The 21588-nt window shown below is 33.4% G+C and overlaps 2 protein-coding genes across 4 annotated transcripts in view; one reads left to right on the plus strand and one right to left on the minus strand.

The window, feature by feature from the left end:
• Window positions 1–523: 523 nt before the first annotated feature.
• On the minus strand, window positions 524–17560 carry LOC141454303 (uncharacterized). Of its 2 annotated transcripts, XM_074128440.1 has the most exons (7): window positions 17441–17560; window positions 10505–10576; window positions 7980–8050; window positions 4214–4357; window positions 3998–4116; window positions 3129–3347; window positions 524–2219 (listed from the first exon to the last, which is right to left on the minus strand). In XM_074128440.1, exons 1-7 carry the CDS (start codon window positions 17453–17455, stop codon window positions 1924–1926), a joined length of 936 nt encoding a protein of 311 aa, XP_073984541.1. In that variant the 5' UTR covers window positions 17456–17560; the 3' UTR covers window positions 524–1923. The 2 variants fall into 2 exon arrangements, with proteins under 2 accessions (XP_073984541.1, XP_073984605.1); XM_074128504.1 differs by lacking the exons at window positions 10505–10576; window positions 17441–17560 and adding an exon at window positions 8140–8298.
• The window catches only part of Mys45A (SDA1 domain containing protein Mys45A), a 33389-nt gene continuing 16040 nt past the window's right edge, over window positions 4240–21588 (plus strand). For both annotated transcript variants that reach the window (XM_074124348.1, XM_074124272.1), the window contains exons 1-6: window positions 4240–4381; window positions 7287–7452; window positions 11351–11490; window positions 13686–13903; window positions 16811–16884; window positions 21063–21373. The gene's annotated coding sequence lies outside the window, so the exon portion shown is untranslated. The remainder of the gene's footprint in view (window positions 4382–7286; window positions 7453–11350; window positions 11491–13685; window positions 13904–16810; window positions 16885–21062; window positions 21374–21588) is intronic.

The following is a 21588-nucleotide window of genomic DNA, read 5'->3' on the forward strand; positions in this document are numbered from 1 at the left end:
GGATTATCTAGCTTAATAGTCGACCCACCTAATAGCTTTTGTCATAACTAGATCTACTTAGACATTGAGCTCTCTTATTCTACTTATATCTCCAGACTTCTCTTTTTCTTTGATGAATCTAAAATTCTTATAAGGATTTTCCTACAAAAAAAAAAAAAATTAGTACCCCTTTTCGTCAGATAATGTTAAGGTCTAAGACTGTGTCCTTTGAATCTCTAATGACTTTTCCGAAGTCTGATTGAACAGTAAGCATGCTAATAACGCATTACTCTGGGCAATTCAAGTCATTCATGGACAATTTGAAGCATTAATAGGATTTATAAGCTCCGATAGCTTTGGATCTGGGATGAAAATGCCTGGGTAATAAACGAACACCTATTCACCTTTCTTATAGATGGGCACATCACCAATCTGCCTTAATGAAAAGACATTTGTATTTCAAACCAGACCGAAAAGTTTATATCACATAGAAACTAGAAACATACGATGTTAAACACTGTGGATTTACAATTTAATTAATAAGTATGAAAGCGACATTATTTTTATTTATTAAAAATACAAAAACACTTCATTTTTTTTTTTTTAATGAAAAGTTAATATTTCACACAGCACTCTTAAACATAACAGGCAAACAAATTATCTTTTCACCACCTGAACTGTAAAGTTTAGGTAGAGCACAAGGCATTCTTTGGTAATATCAGATAAATAACTATTGAAAATTAGGTTACTTAAAAACTAAAATAAATACTGAAAACTTTAGCTGCAGAAATTGGAAATAATATGAACAAGAAATACTGAACTTAATTAGTTATTAAAACAAATGAAAATGGTTTAAAAAAACAAGGTAATTAGAGAGATGATTTTTTTTTAAATGTACAAATTCATCAAAAGTTTTCAAAAACAAAAATTATCTCATTCAATCAAGTCAGTCTTGAGCAATATATACAAAAATAAAAATTTCAAAAAGCGCCAAAAGGCCACTATTTTTTCTTAATTCATTCTTGTTTTGTTAATAAAACATTCAATGTTTCAACAAAATAAAGGTAGTCGGGGAAATGCCGAACCCATATGACTTGCATACATATCTCAGGCCCATTTACGGTAGCATTTGCTAGTTGCAAATACAAAGTCGTTATCAGTACTTTTTTTACATACTTATTAATTAAATTTTGGGATAGTTTCACAGAAAACACTGTTAAATAAGAAGTTTCGAATTGATTCTGCACGTTAAAAAGCCGAAATATATGTTCATTCTTAAGTATCTCGCAGAAAATGAGAAAAGTAATTGTGTACTTTTTGTCTAGTCGGGACTTAACTTCGAATTACTTAATTAAGTATCGTTTACAGGATGGCGGAGAACATACTTTACTGTGTAAGTAGTTTAACAAATAAAAAATTCTTAGTTACGAGAGGGTATTAATTTGAGAATTACTTTTAAATGTTTTTAAATACTCTATAAAAAAGGGCTATATGGCATTAAAATTAGACAATTATAGTACCTTCCTTACAAATCGCGGCCGAGGGATACAAAAAAACATGCTTGCTACCGCGAATAAAATCAGCGTACTTAGATAATTATCGATGTACTTATTTTTTTGCTTTCTCAAGTTAATTTCAGCGATTTTCGTTAAACTTCTCATTCACACTACATATAAGTTGACCAAAATAAGAGAAATTTAAAAAATACCGTGAAACATATCAGAAGTGGTTAGTTCCTGGCTTCGAGTATTTGTGATTCGAGAAGATTCCATAAATAATGTCCCTAAAACGAAAAGTATATACTAATAGAAAGTATAGTTAGGTACTTTGGATTTGATGGTATAGAGGATGGAACTAGGAGGTTGCGAGTCATGTTGGTTCCATATTTCACCACTACCAAAGGTGATAGAAAGAAAAACAAAATATTTCTTTCAATATCAACTACTAAGTCTTGTTATGAACTTTTATTGGACAGGTTAGATCAAGTGGAGTTTCCTGGGCTTCCGTACAAAACCACCAATGGATAACCCCAGGCCACATGGACGGGTATGGTGCGGGTTCAGCTGGTAACGGTTGTTGAGAAGGTGTCGAAGTATACTGTAGGTATGGAGTCTCTGGAACATCTTCAAGTTTAACATTATTCACAAATGGTTTTGTCATCATAGCTTCTTCTTCTTCAATGAGCAATCTTTTGTTCTCGGTTTGTTCTTGTTCTTTGTCTCTTTCCGCTGTGGCAAAGCCTGAAAAAAATTATTGTTTTGCATTACGGTTCAAATGAACTACAGAATTTAAAGCATACTGTTGAATAATTAATTAAAAACCAATAAATTTGGAACATTTACGAAAATTTATAGGTCCGGGATTCGTGAATTTTTAAATCAGTGATTAAAAAGGATATACCAAGTTGGAGAATAAATTCCAATTTTTAACTTTGACTTTAATTTCGAATTAGGCGATTGTTTTGAAAGAAAAATAATGTTTTCTTATTTCGGGTGACGGTGATATCTAGACGTTGAAGTTAATGACACAGCGCAAACATCCCTGGCGAACCGTTTGGCAATTTTATAAAAAAAAAACTTTTTAAAGACCTAAATTGTGGACTGGCTACTTCTTTCTTGGATTTTGAATTCCCACACTAAAATTTAGTGTAACAAACAAATAACTCTAAACTCTTCCCTAATTACAAATATAAAATAAATAAATCCAAATATATATCTGGACAGAATAAAAGAAAGCAGCCGTGCTGCGAATCAGGACGTAACAATGTTTTCTAAGAGCGCATTATTAAAGAAATATAGCTCTTCAGGATAAAGGAGGGGTTAAAAGTTGACTGAGCGGTATGGAAAAGGTTTCCCTATACATCGGTTCGTCCAAAAATAGGATGCAAATCATGACGTTTCCTCAGACACTAAGAATTCCTTAAGATTGGATCTACATACATAACTATTGAGTGGAGAGTCTCCCATATTAGAGTCGACTTGAACGGAAACGAAGAATATGAGGGTTCTGTAGCCAGGATAACTACTTTCCAGGTGTAGTACCGGAAAATGTCCCTTCTAGAACTTTTCCGGATTTCACCTCCTACTACCCCCTCCCTAAAATGTGTGAACACTACCGAACAAAGGGTATATTCCATAAATTTTTCTTACCTTGTGAATTTGGTGATAGTATTAAAGTCGTTGGAAAGTGTCTAAACGTTTTCACATGTTTTCTTAATGAACTAGGATCTGTGTAACGTTTTGGACAACCAGGTACTTTGCACATGTATGGTTTATCTACTGAATGTGTTCTAGTATGTTTGAATCTATCGCTGGAATTGGAATAAGCTTTACCACATCCTGGTACTGGACAAACGTAAGGTCTTTCCCCTGAAGACAATAAAAACAAAATTAATGTTATTTACTTTCTCAATCTACAAGAAAACTAAAGATGCATGTCATAGATGTACTTAAAGATGTATATAAGAACTAGCGTGAATCTTATTCCTTATAGTTCACTATATATTGTGAAATTGTAAGTAAACGCTAGGACGTATTCTGTACAGTTACTGATGTAATGGATGACTTTTCAGTTTATTTTTTTTTAATCTCAAACGATACAAATTTATAACGAAGTCGTCGCTAACTAAATTAGTTTCTTTTGAGATGTCAGATCTCCTCTGAAGATTAAACACAAGAGATGTGAGACTCAGGAAGACTTCGTGGCAGGAAATTATTAGGATATGGATATGGATCGCAGTTTCTGCGGAACTTTTCTGTTTTCAGCCGCCAAAATCTTAATGAAGTGATTGCCAAACTTCGGTAATTTCAATAGAAGAAAAGATATTATAATGTCTTTAGAAGAAATATGCTCTTTGGTTAGATTTCTCGAGCATACTTTAAAGCCTAATAAAATAATGGTAACGGCCGTTTTTTCCTCTCACGCCGAATTTCACCATTTAAGGTGGTAATATTCAGAACTTTTACAAAAAAGAAGTATTGAAATTTTTATATTAATAGAAAAAAAAAGAAAATCTTACCCGTATGCGATCTGGCATGAATTTTCAAATTTTCCGCTCTACTAAAACTTTTTTCACATTGAAAACATTGATGTGGTTTTTCATTTGTATGTGTCCTTACGTGTACCAACATTTTATACCTGTAAGAAAGAATTATTATTATTAATATTTTGAAAATTTAACTCGTCTTTCAATTGAATATGAAAAATACTTCTATCTGAGAATAGCACTACTAACCTTGCGTTGAATCCTCTGTCACCTCTCGTACATCCTTCCCAACCACAATAAAACAGTCCACCTTTACCGGAAACAGCGTGCACGTGGGTTACGTGAGATGCCAGTGATTCTAGTTGGGTGAACCATTCTTCGCACATTTTCCACCTAGAAGTATCAAGAAATAAAAAGGTAAGTTTTAATTTCTTAAAAGATTTTAACGTGGTACTTTAGGAGGTATGCTTGAGTTTAGAAATGAGAGCCACTAAAATGTAAAAAAAATAATAGATAAATAAATTATGAAAAAAACCTATATGAAAGTAAAGCGTATACTTCTATACTTCACTTGTATACTTCAAATTCCAAAAATAAAAATTCTTAGTTATATTTTCAAAAAAATTGCTAAAACTCAAAAAGTATTTCCCTTAAGTTTCACTTACAGTTGAAAGATTTCTACCAAAATTATCTACACACACTTAACCTCTAAAAATTCTCCCCTCTCTTAAGAGAAAGTACTGTGATTTCTTCAGAATTTCGATATTAAGTTTATATCGGAAATACATGTTTTGACGTCTTCATTGTTCAAAAAAAAAAAAAAAAAAAAAAGAAATGATCTTTAGAAAATGTGAGGCACCATGATAGTCTAGTGGTTAGAGTTGTACTATGGTACTTTTCGATTTCCAGTCTTGGCCTTGGATATTATTTAGTAGTAAACAAAGTAACCTTTAGTGAATACGTAAGCTAACCTCCTCCGAACACAACACCTGATCGGTGGAAGAAAGTAAAGCCCGCCTGAAGTTAATAGGCATTACTTTGAGAATATGAAGACTAGCTTAAGAACGAAACCATGCAGGAAGTTCAAATAATACTCTACCGGACCAAGTATCGACAATATTTAAATTAGAAGAAAGTTAGAATCTCGGAAATTTGAGTAAGATAAATTCGTATGAGCATTCATTCATACCTCAAATATACATATTTTCCTACAAATACCTTATTTCAAAAGTTTTGACATAACACCCCTTGTAAGTAGAAAAAAAAAACTGTAATAAAGAGATAAGTAATCAGCTAAATATCGTAATATACAATAATAGTCTGCCTGTTAAGTACAGCAGGAAAACTGATAACATTTAAAAAAAATATATTGTTAATGATTATAGAGGGCAAATACATGATGATAAGCAGTAGCAAAATTGAGGTAAGTAAAATAAATTGTTATCTTGATATAAAAAAAAAACTAATACAAATATGGATACTTGGAAATACTATGCAACGTCAATATCAAGAAAATTGATTGATTAAGACATTTGCTTTTAATATAGTAATTACAAATTACAGCTGTAAGTTACTAATTTTCTTCTACTTTAATTCTCCGTGAATAAAGACGGTAAAAAGGTTTAGGTGAGCATTGGTGTTCTTAATTTTTACTAAAGGCAGGTGATCAAATACTTTACAAACTTTCCACTAAGTTTGTAAATATATACATTGAATATATCATACCTTAACAGTATTAACAAATATTTTAATGCTCTTAAACAAAATAAACAGGGCCGGTGTTATAATCTATAAAGACAAAGCTGAATAATGGTTTCTGCATTGCATATCCACATAGTTTGGATTGAACGTCCACATATTAACTTACTTTACAAATTGTGTAGATTAAAAAGGAAAACAGGATTTTAAACCAAATCTAATTTTTCGATATCCATAATTTGGAATTTCGAACGATATCTTGAACACATTATATAACTATACATCAATAACGCATTAAGAACAGAGCGAATCATAATAAAAGATAAGTGTATACATCGTATTATGGACAGCTTCATTGAACGACTGCATGTAGGACTATTATTTTATGCTAATAAAGATTATATTCCTGATACGGCTTTGAAATTATAGGCACTCAACCTTTTTTTCTAGGGCCATAGTTGTGTTAATTGGCTGGTGTTTCTCAAATGACGCATACTGATAACAACAGACGGTGTTCTCCCATCATAGACATCTCTAGGAGACTCTGGAAAGGGAAAAACCTAGGACATTCTAGACACAAATCTGGGATCTCTTCGAGGGACTCTAATGCACTAATCACCCAACTAATAGGGAAGGGTCCCTTTGACCTTGTTTAGTTTTTTATTTGAGCATATAGCGAATTTATCTTTTATCAGCATTTTCTCTGCTATTTGTGTATGGTGTCTGTTGCTAATACGAACTATCATCTATCCGACAGAACAGAAGTAATTGTTTCCTGAAACTATGTATTTATAATAATTATTTCTTCGATAATAATTATAATCTGAAAATGCTCTATATTTGTTACTTTATATTACATTTTCTCATTAATTATATTTTACTAACTTAATTATTTTTTTTTATCCTGCAATATGTCTTCTAAATACACTTAAATTTTATTAACATTAATAGTTAGGAGAATAATTAATAATTCAAAGTGTGCGTGTTCGCGATAAAAGAGATTCAATCACCAAGCGATGTGTGAGGCACATTCTAGGTCCCGTCATAGTACTCATTCTAGGTCGAATCACATGCAACATGCGCCTAGCCTGACGGCTATCTATTGAAATGTATTACCAGTGAAATCACTGAACTAATACTTCCTGCTCACAGTATTAAGTGAAATTTGGCCCCTTACAAGAATTTCTCTCAATTCTTTACTCATTTGTTTAAGGTCAGTTAGTCTTGGCGATAATAAATGTAGATAGAGCTATTAGGACTTGTACGAGTAATTGAGCTGAGAGAATTCTGCTTGCCAATGACTGCTTCGGCATAAGATTTGAAACGACAATTTAAACTCACCCCACATCCATACATTACCTAAAAACCTTTAAAATATTTTTTTGTAATCTATTTTTAAAATAAGTTATAATTTACTATAAAAATAGTTACCTGTAGAATAATTATTGCGGGCAACAAAGCATACTTTATTCATATGAAATTGTTCAAATACACTTTAATTTCCAAAAAAAAAAAAATATAATATACAATTTCAGAAAGACTCCTAATTACAATACAGCCGAGTCTTTGGGCAGTTAATTTACAAGACAAAAAAGAACAAATAACTAAGAAACTTTTGTTATAGAGCACTCTGACTTACACAAGAAAAACTTTAAGGCAAGAAAGAAAGTGATGGCAACAAGACATGGAAAATGATTTGAAGCACTTGCGGTTCAGCAGTTGAAGAAACCAGATCAGAGAAGGCGAAGAATTGTGAAGGACGCCAAGGCCGATCCCAGGATATAAAGTGTGTAAGTAGGGGCATTCTTAATTTCTTTTAACATTAAAAGACTGAAAAAACCGTACATTTATCTGACAAAGCACATTAAGAGGCTTGTCTGAGATTGTACTTCCATGAAAACTCATTCCACAATAAATTTTTCTAAGATAATTGTTTCTAATAAAACAATTGTATATGTATCCTTGATAAACGAAGGTTAGATCGAATCGACAATCATATCGAGAAAATAAAGAAATGTGTAAAAACTTAGTACGTATCGCAAAGCCTTAGTATCAAACCCTAGTCTAAAAACCATAGCTCTAGCAACGTTATCCAAACGAGATTTCCAAGTTTTGGCGTAATTTTTTGTTGACATGCTCTGTAAAAATACACGCACAAACAGACCATGAGCAAAACTTTGGTGACCTCAAAACGTGAATTTCCGATATTTTCGTAAATTTTAACTAGATCACAATACTTCTCTTTTCAGTAGGAAGAAGTGGCAAAAAGTGAAATACCTTTGTAAGATTTTATTTTTCATCTAATTTATAAATATACCTGCATTTGATGGGCGCTGGCTGACCGTGTGGTGAAGATTCCCCACCGGAAATACTACCATCGCTGTCGCTCTATAAAAAAGAAAAGGATATTTTTCAGTTCGCTAGTTTGCCTGTTTTTTTTTGTTTTTTTTAAGACCAATATTCAGTAAAATAAATACCTGCATTTTTACTCTGTATACAACCATAATTGATTTGGATTTAACAATAAACAAAAAAAAAAATCTTTCGAGAAAGAAGCTAAACTACTTTGTAAAAGGGAGAAACCAGTTTTGTATTGAATGCGATCGAACTGCCAATAGATATGAGCAGACAATGTCCTTAAATATATATACTAAAATCCCACCTCCTCGTTATCAAAAGATTGTTTGGCCGAGCCGGTCGCAACGAATGCCTTCAGTAATAATTACAGATCATATCAAGAGATCAGTAGTGTGTGTTTGACTTTATACCCAGTTATCTCTGTTGCCCTGTTTGAATTGTTCTTTTTTCTTTTTTTTCCTTTAAAGAGCATTCGTTCATTCTTTTTGATTCGCTATTCGAATTTCTCTCAATGCAATTCTTAAAATATACTAGCCAATAAAGTTTATCCAAACTGGGGAATTTTTACTGAAAGTTAGATGATTCCAATACTGGTTCATGACAAATAAAGTAATTCAAAAAAGTAATTAGTGGGGAATGACCCACCCAGAAACCGTCCATAAAATTAATTTTCAGGAAATTAAAGTGTACCTAGGTCTTTTATACTAGCAGTTTATAAATGCCAAAAAAAAGTTGTTTTGGTGATTCACCCTCCTGTAATACTTCAAAAAGTCCAATATGGCACTATAGAGGATAACCCATCTCAACCCAACCACAGCATTGCTCTAAAATGCATTTTTCTGCAAAAAAAAAAAAAATTCAAACAAAATTTTAGCACTTTACAGAACGGTGACAGGAAATTGGCCAAAAATTTCCTAGAAAAGAGGAGATAAACTGAAAGAGGCCTCAGGTAGGCAGCAAATCTTTTTTAGCACCCTTGGAAATTTTTTTACTTCTCAGTTTTATTGTATATGTGATAAAACGATGCATTCCACTAAAATGGTACTTAAGGATTATGCTCTAACCAACGCGCACCATCAGACGATTGGTCAATTTCTTTCACTGGAAAGACTTCGCAGCATTCGGAGAAAAGAATATAACAACACGAAAGAGACATGATTAAAGAAAGGAAAATACTAACTTGGCAATCTACGCATGACATTTAACCATAGGTTCAACAACAAGAAATAACAACCCTACGATTATTGACAAAAAAAAAAAAAAAATCATAATATTAGAGATGATACACTTAGTCAAATTATTATTGATCAGGCACAAATTACACAAATCAAATATACAACTACGTAATCAAAACTGAAGAAGGCAATGCAACAGCTGCTATTACATATACCTGATTGTAACACAATAGAGTATAGGCTCTACATGGATCATAATCCTTTCACGTAGCTCATCTTCATATAATTAAATAATGCATCCGAGCCGAAAATATTTAGTGTAGAAGATTCGGAAATAGGACGTGATTTCCCAGGCTGTGCCGTCAAGAGAGCTTACTGTGCGACCTCTACGGGGATGTGGTAGCAGAACCGCCTCTTTTTGTAAGGTCCACAAGTTTTCTCAACAGTTTGCCCAAGTTTTAAACTAACTATTGTAGCATATTAGAGATCATTTTCTGCATTTCTTATCAATCATGAATAGAGTCAACTAGCGTTAGAAATGATTTATGAACCAACGTTGCCGAGTAAAAAGTACATAAGACCAGACAGAATCAACCTGGCCCGAATTGAGACCCGGGTTTATTTTCTGGCGGAAATTCGTGAAAGTATGCCGAGAAAAGTCAAATCTAGAGAGTTGGATTGTAAGCCGTAAGTTAATCTAAAGTAAATTTCTCTTGCCCCTGTCCATGACAGGGTATTCGAGGCACAATAATTAAGTAATTTTGATACGATGGCCCTGTTTGATCATCAAAATAACATCAACCTTTTGACATGAGAAATGGTGCCATTAATATCCAGGCTAAAGCGCCTGAGACCCGAGCTCGATTGGATTTTTTATTTGGACACATACCGCGTACTAATTTCGTTTATATCAATAAATTTATTTAACATTTAGGTAGGGTTGCCATCTCTAAAGCAAGAACTTTAAGAAAGAGAGACATTGATTCACATTATCTCTTTTTGCTTAGATAGAGAAAAAGAAACTGAATTGCAGTAATTTAGTGGCAATAAGAATGGTACTATTTGAAGGGAGAAATGAAAGGAGAGGCAATATTGGAAAATAATGAGGAAGTACGGGAATCATCAATATTCTGGAAGTTATGACGGGGATGAGATATCACAATTTTTTTAATGGAAGATCCTGAGCCTGAACAGAATGAAAGTGGAGCTGAGGAAGATTACTACCTTAGTTTTGAGGAAATTACATTTTTTTTTTGTCTAGTGGCAGGCCAAACTTACATAAAAATCGCCAATAAAATTGAATTTTTACCTGCGGTAGAGGTGACTGAGGCGGTGATTCCGCTACTCCCATTTCTTCGTTGTCTGATGCATCTTTGATTTCCTTAAACAAAAAATTAAAAACAGATCAAATTTATACAGCTAAATTTCGAGATGTAAGTTGTCAAAATTGTATTTTTTGGGTATAATAGAGGTATCAGTTAATGAAGATGAGTGAGAATTAAGATGCTAATCTCTTGACATTGGTTGGAACTTATCTGATTTGCCTCCGACTGATAACTTTGAGCGCTTTTGGGCGAATTTTGTTTACTAAAGGGAGGTTATTTGTGATTGTTTAAAGGAATAAGTAAACAACATAAAAGAAGTAATCGACTTGTCTTCATTCAAAGTTCGTGATTTAATCTCTAGAGGACTTTACTTTGAATCGATTACAGTGGAAGCGGAAATTTATGAGGAGGATTTTAAGACAAAAAAATAATAAGATAAATAATAATATTTTTAAGAGACTAAAAAGTCAGCTCATTTGAGTTCTTTTTCAAACACGTATAAACTGAGTGTAAGATAAGAGTTATCAAGACCACCAGCTGTTTAGAGAACTGGATTTAACCAGTTTTTGAAGATGCCAAGATCAAGAGGTCTTGTCACTTGCCCATTATCTCCATAGCCCAGACATTAACGTACGTACGAGCCCAACCTTGTTCTTGTAGAGCCATCGAATTGAGATAAAAGTTTAATATGACCATGATAAATATTATTTAACTAATATTATTTTTTAAGAGTTCAAATATTAGTACAGTTATTAAATATTATAATTTAAAATAAAAGTAGTAATTTTATTTTGTTTCTGAAGTACAATAAATAGTTGTCCTATTTTCAGCCCAGGTGCAGGGCTGTGATTCTAGCCATTTCTTGGGAGATCTTGGTGTATACGCAGAATACCTCTAATGGATGTAGATAGAGCACGAATGGAACGAAAATAAATGATCTGAAAATTATAACAGCCCCCATACGTGACAGGTACATATTCTATATTCTAATGTGTAGTGCATAATATGTAAGATTGCGTTGGTATTAGTTGAGAAATCTAACGACTGTATGACCAGAGAATTACTTACACCAAATCCACCATAATACACAAATTACTTACTCATCAATACTTTCACATTCTTTGGAGTTGATAGTGTTCGAGGCTTTTAGGTGTTCAAAATGTTCCAATACCGTCTCAATAGGTCGGCAAGCAGTAGTATTTAATTTGAACGCTCGAAACTTTATTTAAGTGGGAAGTAAATGTACTTCTATTTTACTTTTTATAATACATCAAATAAGATTCAAGTCCAAGACAGGAAGGCGAGAGAGCCCTAGGAATGTATTTATAGGGGGGATGATCTACGTGAACAACGATTCATAACCGTTGCACTAACAGTCGAAACAAGTTGGAGCAGAGGGATGCCCATAGATTTGATTAGAACATGGGGTGAGTCCGCAACCCCAAGCACTGCAGCTACAAGAGGATTATTGCGCAGATACCTCTTGTTGGTTTGTAGTAGGAGAAACTTTCCTATCCTTAAGGTACAGATATTTCCCCGGTATTCTTAAGATTGCCTAAGATTTCATATCCCACTCTGGCGACTGCGACGTAAAAAAACAGGATAAGAGAGACTTTCTTAAATTAAAAGCACCATAGTTCTCGGAGTCATTTTGTGCGCCTCCTCTCTCTTTATTTATGTAGAAGACGGAAATAAAAACCCTCCTTTATTCTTCATCTTCTGTTTCAAGGTTAGGTTCCGTCTTTTTCATATACTTGAGATGATCTACTTACCTGAGCTTATAGCTAATTCGATCCCTCCAATTAGAAAGGCTATTCTGCAGCAAATGATATTAATTCATTGCTAAGTTTAAATTTATTGTTTTTTTTTGTCCCGCGCAGGGAAACCATTAAAACTTCATGATTTCGAATTTGGGTTTTCACTGACAGTATACATTTTAAAGTTTCGTGTTAACGAAGTTATCTGGATATCCGTTTCAGACAGTCTTTCTCGCTTTCTTTGTCAGACAGCCCACGATTTTCTTTGTTTTGGTGTAGTAATGGCATACAGCATGTTGAACTATTTATAATTTTTATTTCTGGAAACTTCTTTACAGAAAACTTTATTTTATTATTATGGTTTTATTATAATTATGGTTTTTAGAGAGGAGTGAATTTAGCTTTCCTCTAAACTGTCCTTTTAGTATATTGTATGGTTCTAACAACTGTGCAATATTGATGAATATGAAATCTTTTGCCAAAATTCTGAGTTGACAAAAATTGGTTAATCATTTGAAATTGAACACTAAATATTTAGGCCTGTCGTTTCGGATAATAAGTTTTTGTCATGGGAACTGCCTCGTCTTGTTTTCATAACAATAATATTTTATTGCAGAGAACATGTACAATATTTAAGTGAATTTTGTAAAAAGTTCTAAGTTTCAAGTGAGTTTAAGCCCAAAAGTGGTAAATGAAAGCTATATGAATATTATCCCCAATTTTTCTTTATGATTTCTTGATTAATTTTGTAGTACTACTGTGCACGTTTGCTATCACACTTTTTTTTTTATTAAGGATCTTGAACATTTACGAATCCTTCGTTCGAAGACGATCAAAAATTGAAACTGGCTAACGAGGAAATAATCTGTATGTATATTAAACCATAAAATGTTAATCGTACCTTCTGGGAGGGAAAAAAAAGACCTCCGCAAATTGATTCAAATAAATGTCTAAGAACTAAAAGAACGAATTTTGTGATTTTGGAATTAATAAATTTTAATTATTACGCCTCGAAATTCATTTTCGTAAAATAACCAATGCAGAAATTTCCTTGATGATTCCAAAGAAACGAATTTTCAGTAAGGTAGATTAAATAAACGTGATAAGGTGATTAAATATATCTTATTACCTAATTAGGTGATCAAACAGAACTGACATGGGTCAGGCGGTAGTGAGGTACAGATACTTTGAAGGTAATGGAATCGTATTTACTGTTAATACAGTCTGTTTAAATTTAAATTTAAAATGTAGACTGCGCAGTGTTTAATAAAAAGGTAATGTTGATCTAGTTATAATAATGAAATAAGTGCAAAAATTGTAGCTGTACAGTTAGATTTCAAAACTCTAGTAACATTGCATTTTAAAGTATTTTGAATATTCTAGTCGGATTATTATTATTATTTTTCAGATTAACATCCAGGCCAAACAAATAGATGGGCAAATGTCATCTAACAGCTAAATGGTCCTTAAGCGAAATAAAATTAGCTATCCAGGGGGGTTACGCAGAAGACAGGGGACATGTTCAGGTAGAAGAGAACCGGGAACAATGGCCTGGACCGTTGGTTAATCTCCTCTACGGGGGGGCCACACTAGCGTAGCAGATTGCCGTCGTCCTGCCATATTTTGGTTAGCATTACTTTTAAGTTCTTAAGACAAGAAAAAAAAAAATCTATTGTTACCACTCGCACGACTTTTTCATTCTGCTTTGGAGAAAATCAAAGTTTCCAATTATCTTCAGAAATTTTTTTACTTTCTCAAACATACACTTAGCGGTCAAAATCTCTCAAAGGAAGTAGCATTTTAAGGATTGATTTAAAACTTTGTATGAAACGTTTTTCCTGCTCTTCTCTCACAGCTGTTTTACGAGAGTGGGGGAGATGCTTTCCGTTAAAATACCAGTTCGGTGGTAATTGCACGGCTTCATCACTTATTTTCTATAATTTGGTTAAAGTGTGTTGATCTTTTCTCCAAAACTGATTCAGGTCTTCTTGCAACTTTATTCCTTACAAAGTGATTACATACTCACGGATTTATAAACTTTTTTAAAAATAATTTTTGTAGTAAAAAGTTATTTTTGGGTCATTTCAAAGGGATGGGTTTTAAAGATCAAATTTTAAGGAAAGAATTGTTCAATAAGTTATTACGAAAGTACACATTGTAAGGTTGGTTGGCTGAAGCCAAGGAACACAAATTTTCTTTTAGAAAGTTTGACGTTTCAGACACTTATTCAGAAATAACAATTGAAAAAATAAAAGCAAGATAGGTAGTAGCTTAATCAACTTAATTTAATAGCGCTTAATAGTGTCATAAAAAAAAAGTTGAACATTTGTATTAAATTTTGCGCTATCCGATTTTTTTTTTAAAGGCATATTGTTATCAGAGGTCATTGCCGTACGGTGATCTTTAAAAGGAAAAGAGTAACAGGACTCAAACTCGAGATCTCTGCATGGGAGTCCAGTGTTTTAATCTCCGTTACCTTCAGTATTTTTGTCAAAGGATTCTCGTCCTTCATTGCTTTCTTGTAATACATTCGTCCCTTATAGAACGGATGCTAGTAGTATCTAGTTCAAGAACACAAGGGCTATTGAGGTTTTTTTCTGTTTTTGAATAATATTGAAAAACCTTCATGTTTGTAATAAATTTATAGCTTTTCCTGGCGTTAAAAGTAGTAAAAATTGCGTTTGAGAAACGTTTAAGACAATGTTTTGTAATATATTTTCTCCAATATTTTGTTAACATAAGGATGATAATAGAAGAAAAGAAAGAAGATACGATTTACAAAAAGAAAACAAAAACTCCCAACTAAACAAAAGTAGGCAGTTTGACAACCTCCCACAGAGAAGATGCGGTGGCCCTTGCTTAGTGTGAGGTATAAATGACTTGAGGTCGCGTGGGACGAGGACAATGTCCGTAGTGTAGACTGTGTCTTGTGAACGAAGGAGAGAAGAGAGAGATCGAGACCCCCCCGTGTGGTCATTGTGATGAATCAAGCCAGTAGGTTTGTGTGTACGTGTGAGTGTACTAGCTACAACACAACAAGACAGCTAGCTCTTCTCTCTCTTGCAGTAGTTTTACTATATAGCGACTAGTAACGCTTCCAAACAGCTGCTTCTGTAACCAGTACTGACTTAGTAGCTACTGTTCCAAAAGCTTGTAAAAGCAAGAAGTAATTCAACCAATTAAAAGAAAAAATGTAAACAAACAAAAACCTGTCTGCACTGTTACCGATACCTACTTAACTTATATTTTGTTTTTACTTTTTTTAACTGATCGTCACCTAATGACCTATTCGTGGACTATTTTTTTTTGGTGAAGTTTAATATTTAAACAAAATAATTTAGAGTGAAACACCAGCGACATACTATTACTGTAATTGTCAATATTTGGTCGGTTCCCTTGTGTTCGAAAAAGTGGTTCTGACAAGAGTAATGTTGTTTACTCTTGCATACTGTAAACAACATGTCTCAAAAAATTAGAAAACATGAAAAGTTTGAATTTGGAATTTCCCCTTAGTGCATCCAGGGAACGTGATAAAATCCGGCGTAAGATAAATTTCATTTTATTGAAACGATTTTTTTTTTTCAGTTTAATAAGATTTTCTCAATGTTCATTGCATAATTATAGATTTAGGTTTTTGGGTCAGTTTTTTGATAATAAAAAATTTTCCTAGAAAAATCTTGTGTACTCTTCGAAGGATTGAACGGCCTCATTATCTATATCTTACTAAAATGGAAATTCGGTGTGATTGTGAAGTACTAAACTTGAAGAAAATCGGACAACCATTGTTTTTAATAGATTTTCATTTACTAGCATTTTTTTGCTATTTCCAGTTCTGAGCTTCGAGAAAAATTCAATACGTAAATTGTGCTCAAGATGATAGACGAGTGAATGTTTGCACTAGATTTATTATTTACTTTTATCTCTTCTTAAGAAGGATCATGTCCAAATTTTGAAATCCATTTTTCCGCCGGTAATATCATCTGATGAGACAGTTCTGTTCGGTAAAAGTGATTTTTAGAAAATGATCGCTTATCATTTTACTGTAGCTTAAAAAGGAAAAATTACAGGAATCCTAAACTTTATATTTCGTTTGTGTACCTCCGTAGGAACTCACTGTAATTTGGCGATGGACATTTTCTAGCAAAAGTAAGACTGAATTTTTTTTTTTATATATATTTTCCTCGAAATTGACTCCAACGATTTCTCTTTAAACTTAGTTCACTTATTCTCGCATGCAGATCTACAACTTCAATACATTCCCAAGATTCCTTGACAAAAGTTCTCTTTTAACGGAATCTATGAAAATATATCACTCATACATTGTGAAGAACGATTAACTACTTCACAAAATTGGCATAGAATGCGTACCAAAAGTGTACATGCCCAATTTATTGTTGTTTTTTTTACTTTTCTGCGATTTAACCGTATAGGGCCCTATGATTTTCACGTAACTTTGAATACCTATACATAAGTTATATTGTACAATAGATCTGTAATTTTGTTTGTATAATTTTGTATGAAAATTTGTTTTAGGGCAGTTCTGATGGAATATAGAGAAAGATATCCTCAAAAGTATCTGAATTAGGAGTTTGGAGACAATGTTTATGGTTAGAATCTTGAGAATAGTAATTTTTTTGGTTTTTCTCTTCCCCCCTCCCAAATAAAATTGAATTTACTTATAATTGCCCTTGTTTGGTGTTAAGTAAAAAGCATGTTTCCTCGAAAAATAATGTTTCAACTAAAAAAGAGATAATTAGAAAAAGAAAAAAACAGCTTGGGAAAATAGATTCTGTAAAGTGGAATCAACTTTCAGTTAATAAATTATAAGCAAAAACTATATTGCTGAAACTTCTTTTGATAACTATTAAACGAAGTAACAAAATTTTGTAACTTTTGAACCAATCAGTTATGAGTTAGACTGACACACAAACTCATACACTCAAACGATTAGTAAACATTGTATTTTTCATGTTTAGGTAACCATGAATTTAAATTCTTGTTAAATTTTGCGAAAATTTGCTGTAAAAGCATAATTTTTTCTTACCAGTTATGAGGAAAGTAGCAATACATTATTAAAACTAATTTGCTTAAAATACTAAAATAAATAAAAATACTAAAAAACTAAAATAAATAAAACAAAAGTATAAATAAAAAAAAACTTACGCTAGTATTAGTCATATGCAAGTGTTATGAAGCTTTTTTCCTGTGCCTCCTCTCCCTAAGTGTGTGTAAGTAAGTTTGTGTGATACTACCAAATGACAAGCACAGATCACCACAGCCTCTCTTCTGTTATACTGATATTGTGGACGAAGAGAAGTTGCGAGGGTCCTTTTCTCCCCACCGGGCCCCTTGTAGCCTGCTCTTGATTGGTGCCGCCCTTTCCCCCTTTGTACAGAGGGGGTGTCAACAGGTGGTAGGCCCCCCGCTAGGATCTACACCGCAGGTGGCTTCAACCTCTCTTTCTATCTAACTACCGTCCTAAAAACATTTCCAAACTATATAACCGAACAGACAAAAGTGACTAACACTACATCCTTTTTTCGTTGGCTGTAATTTTATTCATATATTTAGCGAAAGTCTAAATCTATTTTGGAACGTTAGTCGGAGGAGAAGAAGAAGACAATGAAGATCTCTAGTTCATACGGCGTGTTTGAATGACTTGAAGAGGAAGCCGTAGTGATGGTTTCGTCCAACTTGTGACACCCCGAATGTCACATTACCGAAACAGTATCTTTTAAAAAAATAATTTTCTCGTAGGCGTCGACGCTAGTAATTTTGTCGTAGATAGTTGCCCTAAAAACTCCATGAGTTAGTATTGGACGCTTGACATCAGTGAATGGTCACGAACTACTCCTCCAGGAATGAGCGATACTGAAACAGTGGATTCCAACAGATAGTGGCACGTTGTGTGCGTACCCTAAATGGACATAGTCGGCCAATTAGGCTGCTCCATGAAACAACCAGTCATTTCTAGAAACTTGAGAAACACCAAGACTAAAATACGTAAAAGCAATACAAGGTAAACGTAAATCGATTGCTTGGCGCGGAAGGTAAACAATGCGATTCTCTGCTACAAAAAAAGATACCACCATTGCCACAAGATATCTTTTTGTATAGTTTTAGAGCCATGACAGGCGTGATTGCATATCTTGCCATTTGTTCAGGATTTTGGTTTGATTTTTTTAAATTAAATCCCGGGTAACGGGGAGATTTTGACGTTACCCACTTAACAGCATTGTACGAGGTTAGATGAGAAGCCATCCTACTTTGAAAAATTACCAAAAGACACTGGTTGTTTAATTGTAGAGTCGCAGTTAGTAGCATCTGACGTAGAATTAAAAAAAAACACTTAAATGGCTTATTTTAAAAAATGTTTAAGGTTTTTTTTGAAGGGGGTTCACAGGAACGTGCAACGTTAAGTTACTAAGTAATATCGCAGTACTTTAAAAGTCTAAGTTGGAGAAAAACTGTTAAGCGAAAGTACAATTTTAAAGAGTAGATTTTTGAATTTTTTGTGACAAAGAGCGAATGATTTCCTGTAAATTACACTTCGAGAGAACATACCCGGAGACAATTTAAGTCCCATTTTTTTTGGCTTTAGGTTGGGCTAGAGGCTAGTCTAGGCGTAGGTCCTACGTCTTATGACTTCACCTTCGTTTAAAGTAGCGGTTACCAAAGTAAAAAATCTGAAGTTTTGTTTACAGGTTTGCTCATAGGAGTCTCTATAGCTTGGTAACCGGTGGTGCCGGATAGAATACTGCCAGGAGCACTTAGAAGGCTCCGAGCGCCATTGACAAGACGTTAAATTGTGAGAAAGAGACATTCCTGTAGATGTTTACACCAGATTTTTTACCTTCCTTTAATGACGGTTAGACAGATTAGTGCGATCTAGAGAAGAAGTCAACGTTAATTGTTTACCAGAAATTCGTAGTGCTGCTGTGAAATATGGAGCTAAAATTCAGCTAAGAGGATTGCGAACGATCTTGTTGCATAAGTAAGCATTATACATACATCGTTTTTCAAATTAGTTTTGCTAATAACGACAACCTTAATGTCCAACCTTAATCACAAATAAATAATCGCATTTAATCACATTTTGTTTCATCTGAAGAACTATAACTTCCCACTATTCCGTTTCACTGACAGCTTGCTTTGCCTACTTCTATCTTATTCGCCTGCGACCAATGCTATGTAGAATACTAGGGAATAAAGGCGCCCAAAGGAACATTGAAATGCCCACTTTTCTTTTTTTACTCAAGGAAAATTAATATATATTTATTTATTATTATTTGATAGTATCAAATAAATAGACGATTTCATTTTGATTAACGTTTTGATTTTGCCTCATCAGTAGCTCCTGAGAATCTAATTTGGAAAGATGTTAGTTTATTTTTCTTTCGCTCCATTAGCGCCTCCAGAAATTTTCCAGAAAATCGACGTGTCTACTTTCCTCTAAGCTTCTCTTAAGATGTATTGTCCATTGCATTACTATTAAAACCGCATCACTTTGCGTTTGCTTCAGAAAGGAAGACAACAAAGCTACAAGCATTTTGTTAGAGTATGTAATGTTGAATGGGGAAAAAGAATTAGTGCGATTCAAGACATAACTTTTTAAAGAATCTTTTGTTTGGGTCAGTTTAGAAATGACAATTCTTTACGCAGATCAAAACTCGAAGATTCTTTTAAAAATTATATTTAATTTTTTTAATAAGAACAGGTATTATCCTACGATATAAGTGTTGAGTATAAGGAGGGGACTTCGTGTTTGCTTTCTGGCTACTGATTTTTTTAGTATTCCATGCAAAATTGCAAGGTATTTGCAAGGAAGATGAATATATCCATTCAAGAAGATTTAGAAGTAAAACAATAATCTACAGCAGCACATACAGCTTTATAAATGTTCATAAAAAAGTTTCTTTACTTAGGATTTTTGATTAGCTCTGAAAAAAAAAACCTTTGAATGGTGCTTCGTTCGTTAGGGACCAGTTTGTGGCATACGGCGATTTTCTATTAGTGGAACATGTGGTCAGTAAGCTCTACTTCATTTCTAACCTAAGATCCCTACTTTTTCTCACGATGGTGGGTAACGTTTGTAGCGCATAGCCTGATTTCTCACAATAGAAGCGAATTAGTAGCGCGAGGGGCGTTTGTATTGACTGCTTAATAAGTTTTGAGTCTTTATTATTTTCGTTATCTGAATTAGGCACACTAAGTAATTGACTACATGTGCACTTTTAACTCAAATATTCTTTATTTATTTATTTTTGTTTAAGTTTCATTATTACGTCTCATTAAAGCCGGGTGGCCAAGACGATACCATTGGAGGTCGTGTCCCGAAGTTGACATGAACTTTAGACAAATTGTAATTGTTAAATACAGGGTGATCTAATTGCTATATAAATAAAAAGTAAAAATGTTCTAATACTAGCGATAAATATTCCTAATAATGCATTTTTTCTATGGTTCAACATTTTGTGCAGCATTTGTGCTGCAAGAATGCGATACAAACCAAGCATAGATTACAACTAACTATCGGCTTTGGTATCGTGTACATGAATTAGTTTAAGCCAAATTTTGACTAACTAATCAATGCTGTGTCATCAACATTTTTTTTTTTTTAAAATAGAATTATCTAGTGCAAAAATGGTGGTAAACTAAACTACAGCTACTTAACGAAAAGTTATAAGTCTGTTGAAAAGAATAAATTATCTGTTAAAAACTTTTCTTAGAAATTTTGGGTAGAAAATGAACAATTGACTATTATGTATCTGTTTTTTGTTTGTAGGTAACCAAGTCTCCATAGCTTATTGAAGATCAGTGAGTGCTGGTCAAGGAACTGGATTTGGTATAAATGTTAATGTGCTGAAGGCTGAAGGCTGCGGTATGGAGAAAACGTTCACAGAATTGAGGAGATTGAGAGAGAGTTATGTCCGTTACGTTTTGAGTACTCGCTGATTGAATGGCCGAGGATCAGAAGGGCAGGTTATGTGAGCTGCAGTGCCTGAATCCTTGGCATTAAAAAAATGACGATTCTGCGATCCCTTCCTTTCGACAGGGAAAGGTGCCATTGTGAGGTGATCAAACAATGAAAAGAAGGTAGTAAAGCCACGTTTGTTGATATTATTTTGACTATTCAGATTTTATCGTGGAAAACCTCTTATATCGTCACGAGAAATGCGTTTATTGATGGGCAGTAATTTAAGAATTAGTTAAAAAAAAAAAAAATGTAGTAAAAGATTCTTATTGGCTACTTGCTGCAAATAATGTTGAAGTTTAAATCAAAATGTTTCAAAAAGAGATTTATTTTTTCC

Source organism: Rhodnius prolixus, unplaced genomic scaffold (genome assembly GCF_049639745.1).
Source record: "Rhodnius prolixus isolate KJV_2025 unplaced genomic scaffold, Rpr scaffold_1, whole genome shotgun sequence".
NCBI lineage: Eukaryota > Metazoa > Arthropoda > Insecta > Hemiptera > Reduviidae > Rhodnius > Rhodnius prolixus.

What these genes read in the sequence shown, in the direction of transcription:
- LOC141454303 (XM_074128440.1), bottom strand. An exon ending in CCAGCGCCCATCAAATGCAG is followed by an intron (nt 4,358 to 7,979) that starts GTATATTTATAA and finishes TGATACTTCTAG; the next exon opens with GTGGAAAATGTGCGAAGAAT. An exon ending in ACTATCACCAAATTCACAAG is followed by an intron (nt 2,220 to 3,128) that starts GTAAGAAAAATT and finishes AATTTTTTTCAG; the next exon opens with GCTTTGCCACAGCGGAAAGA.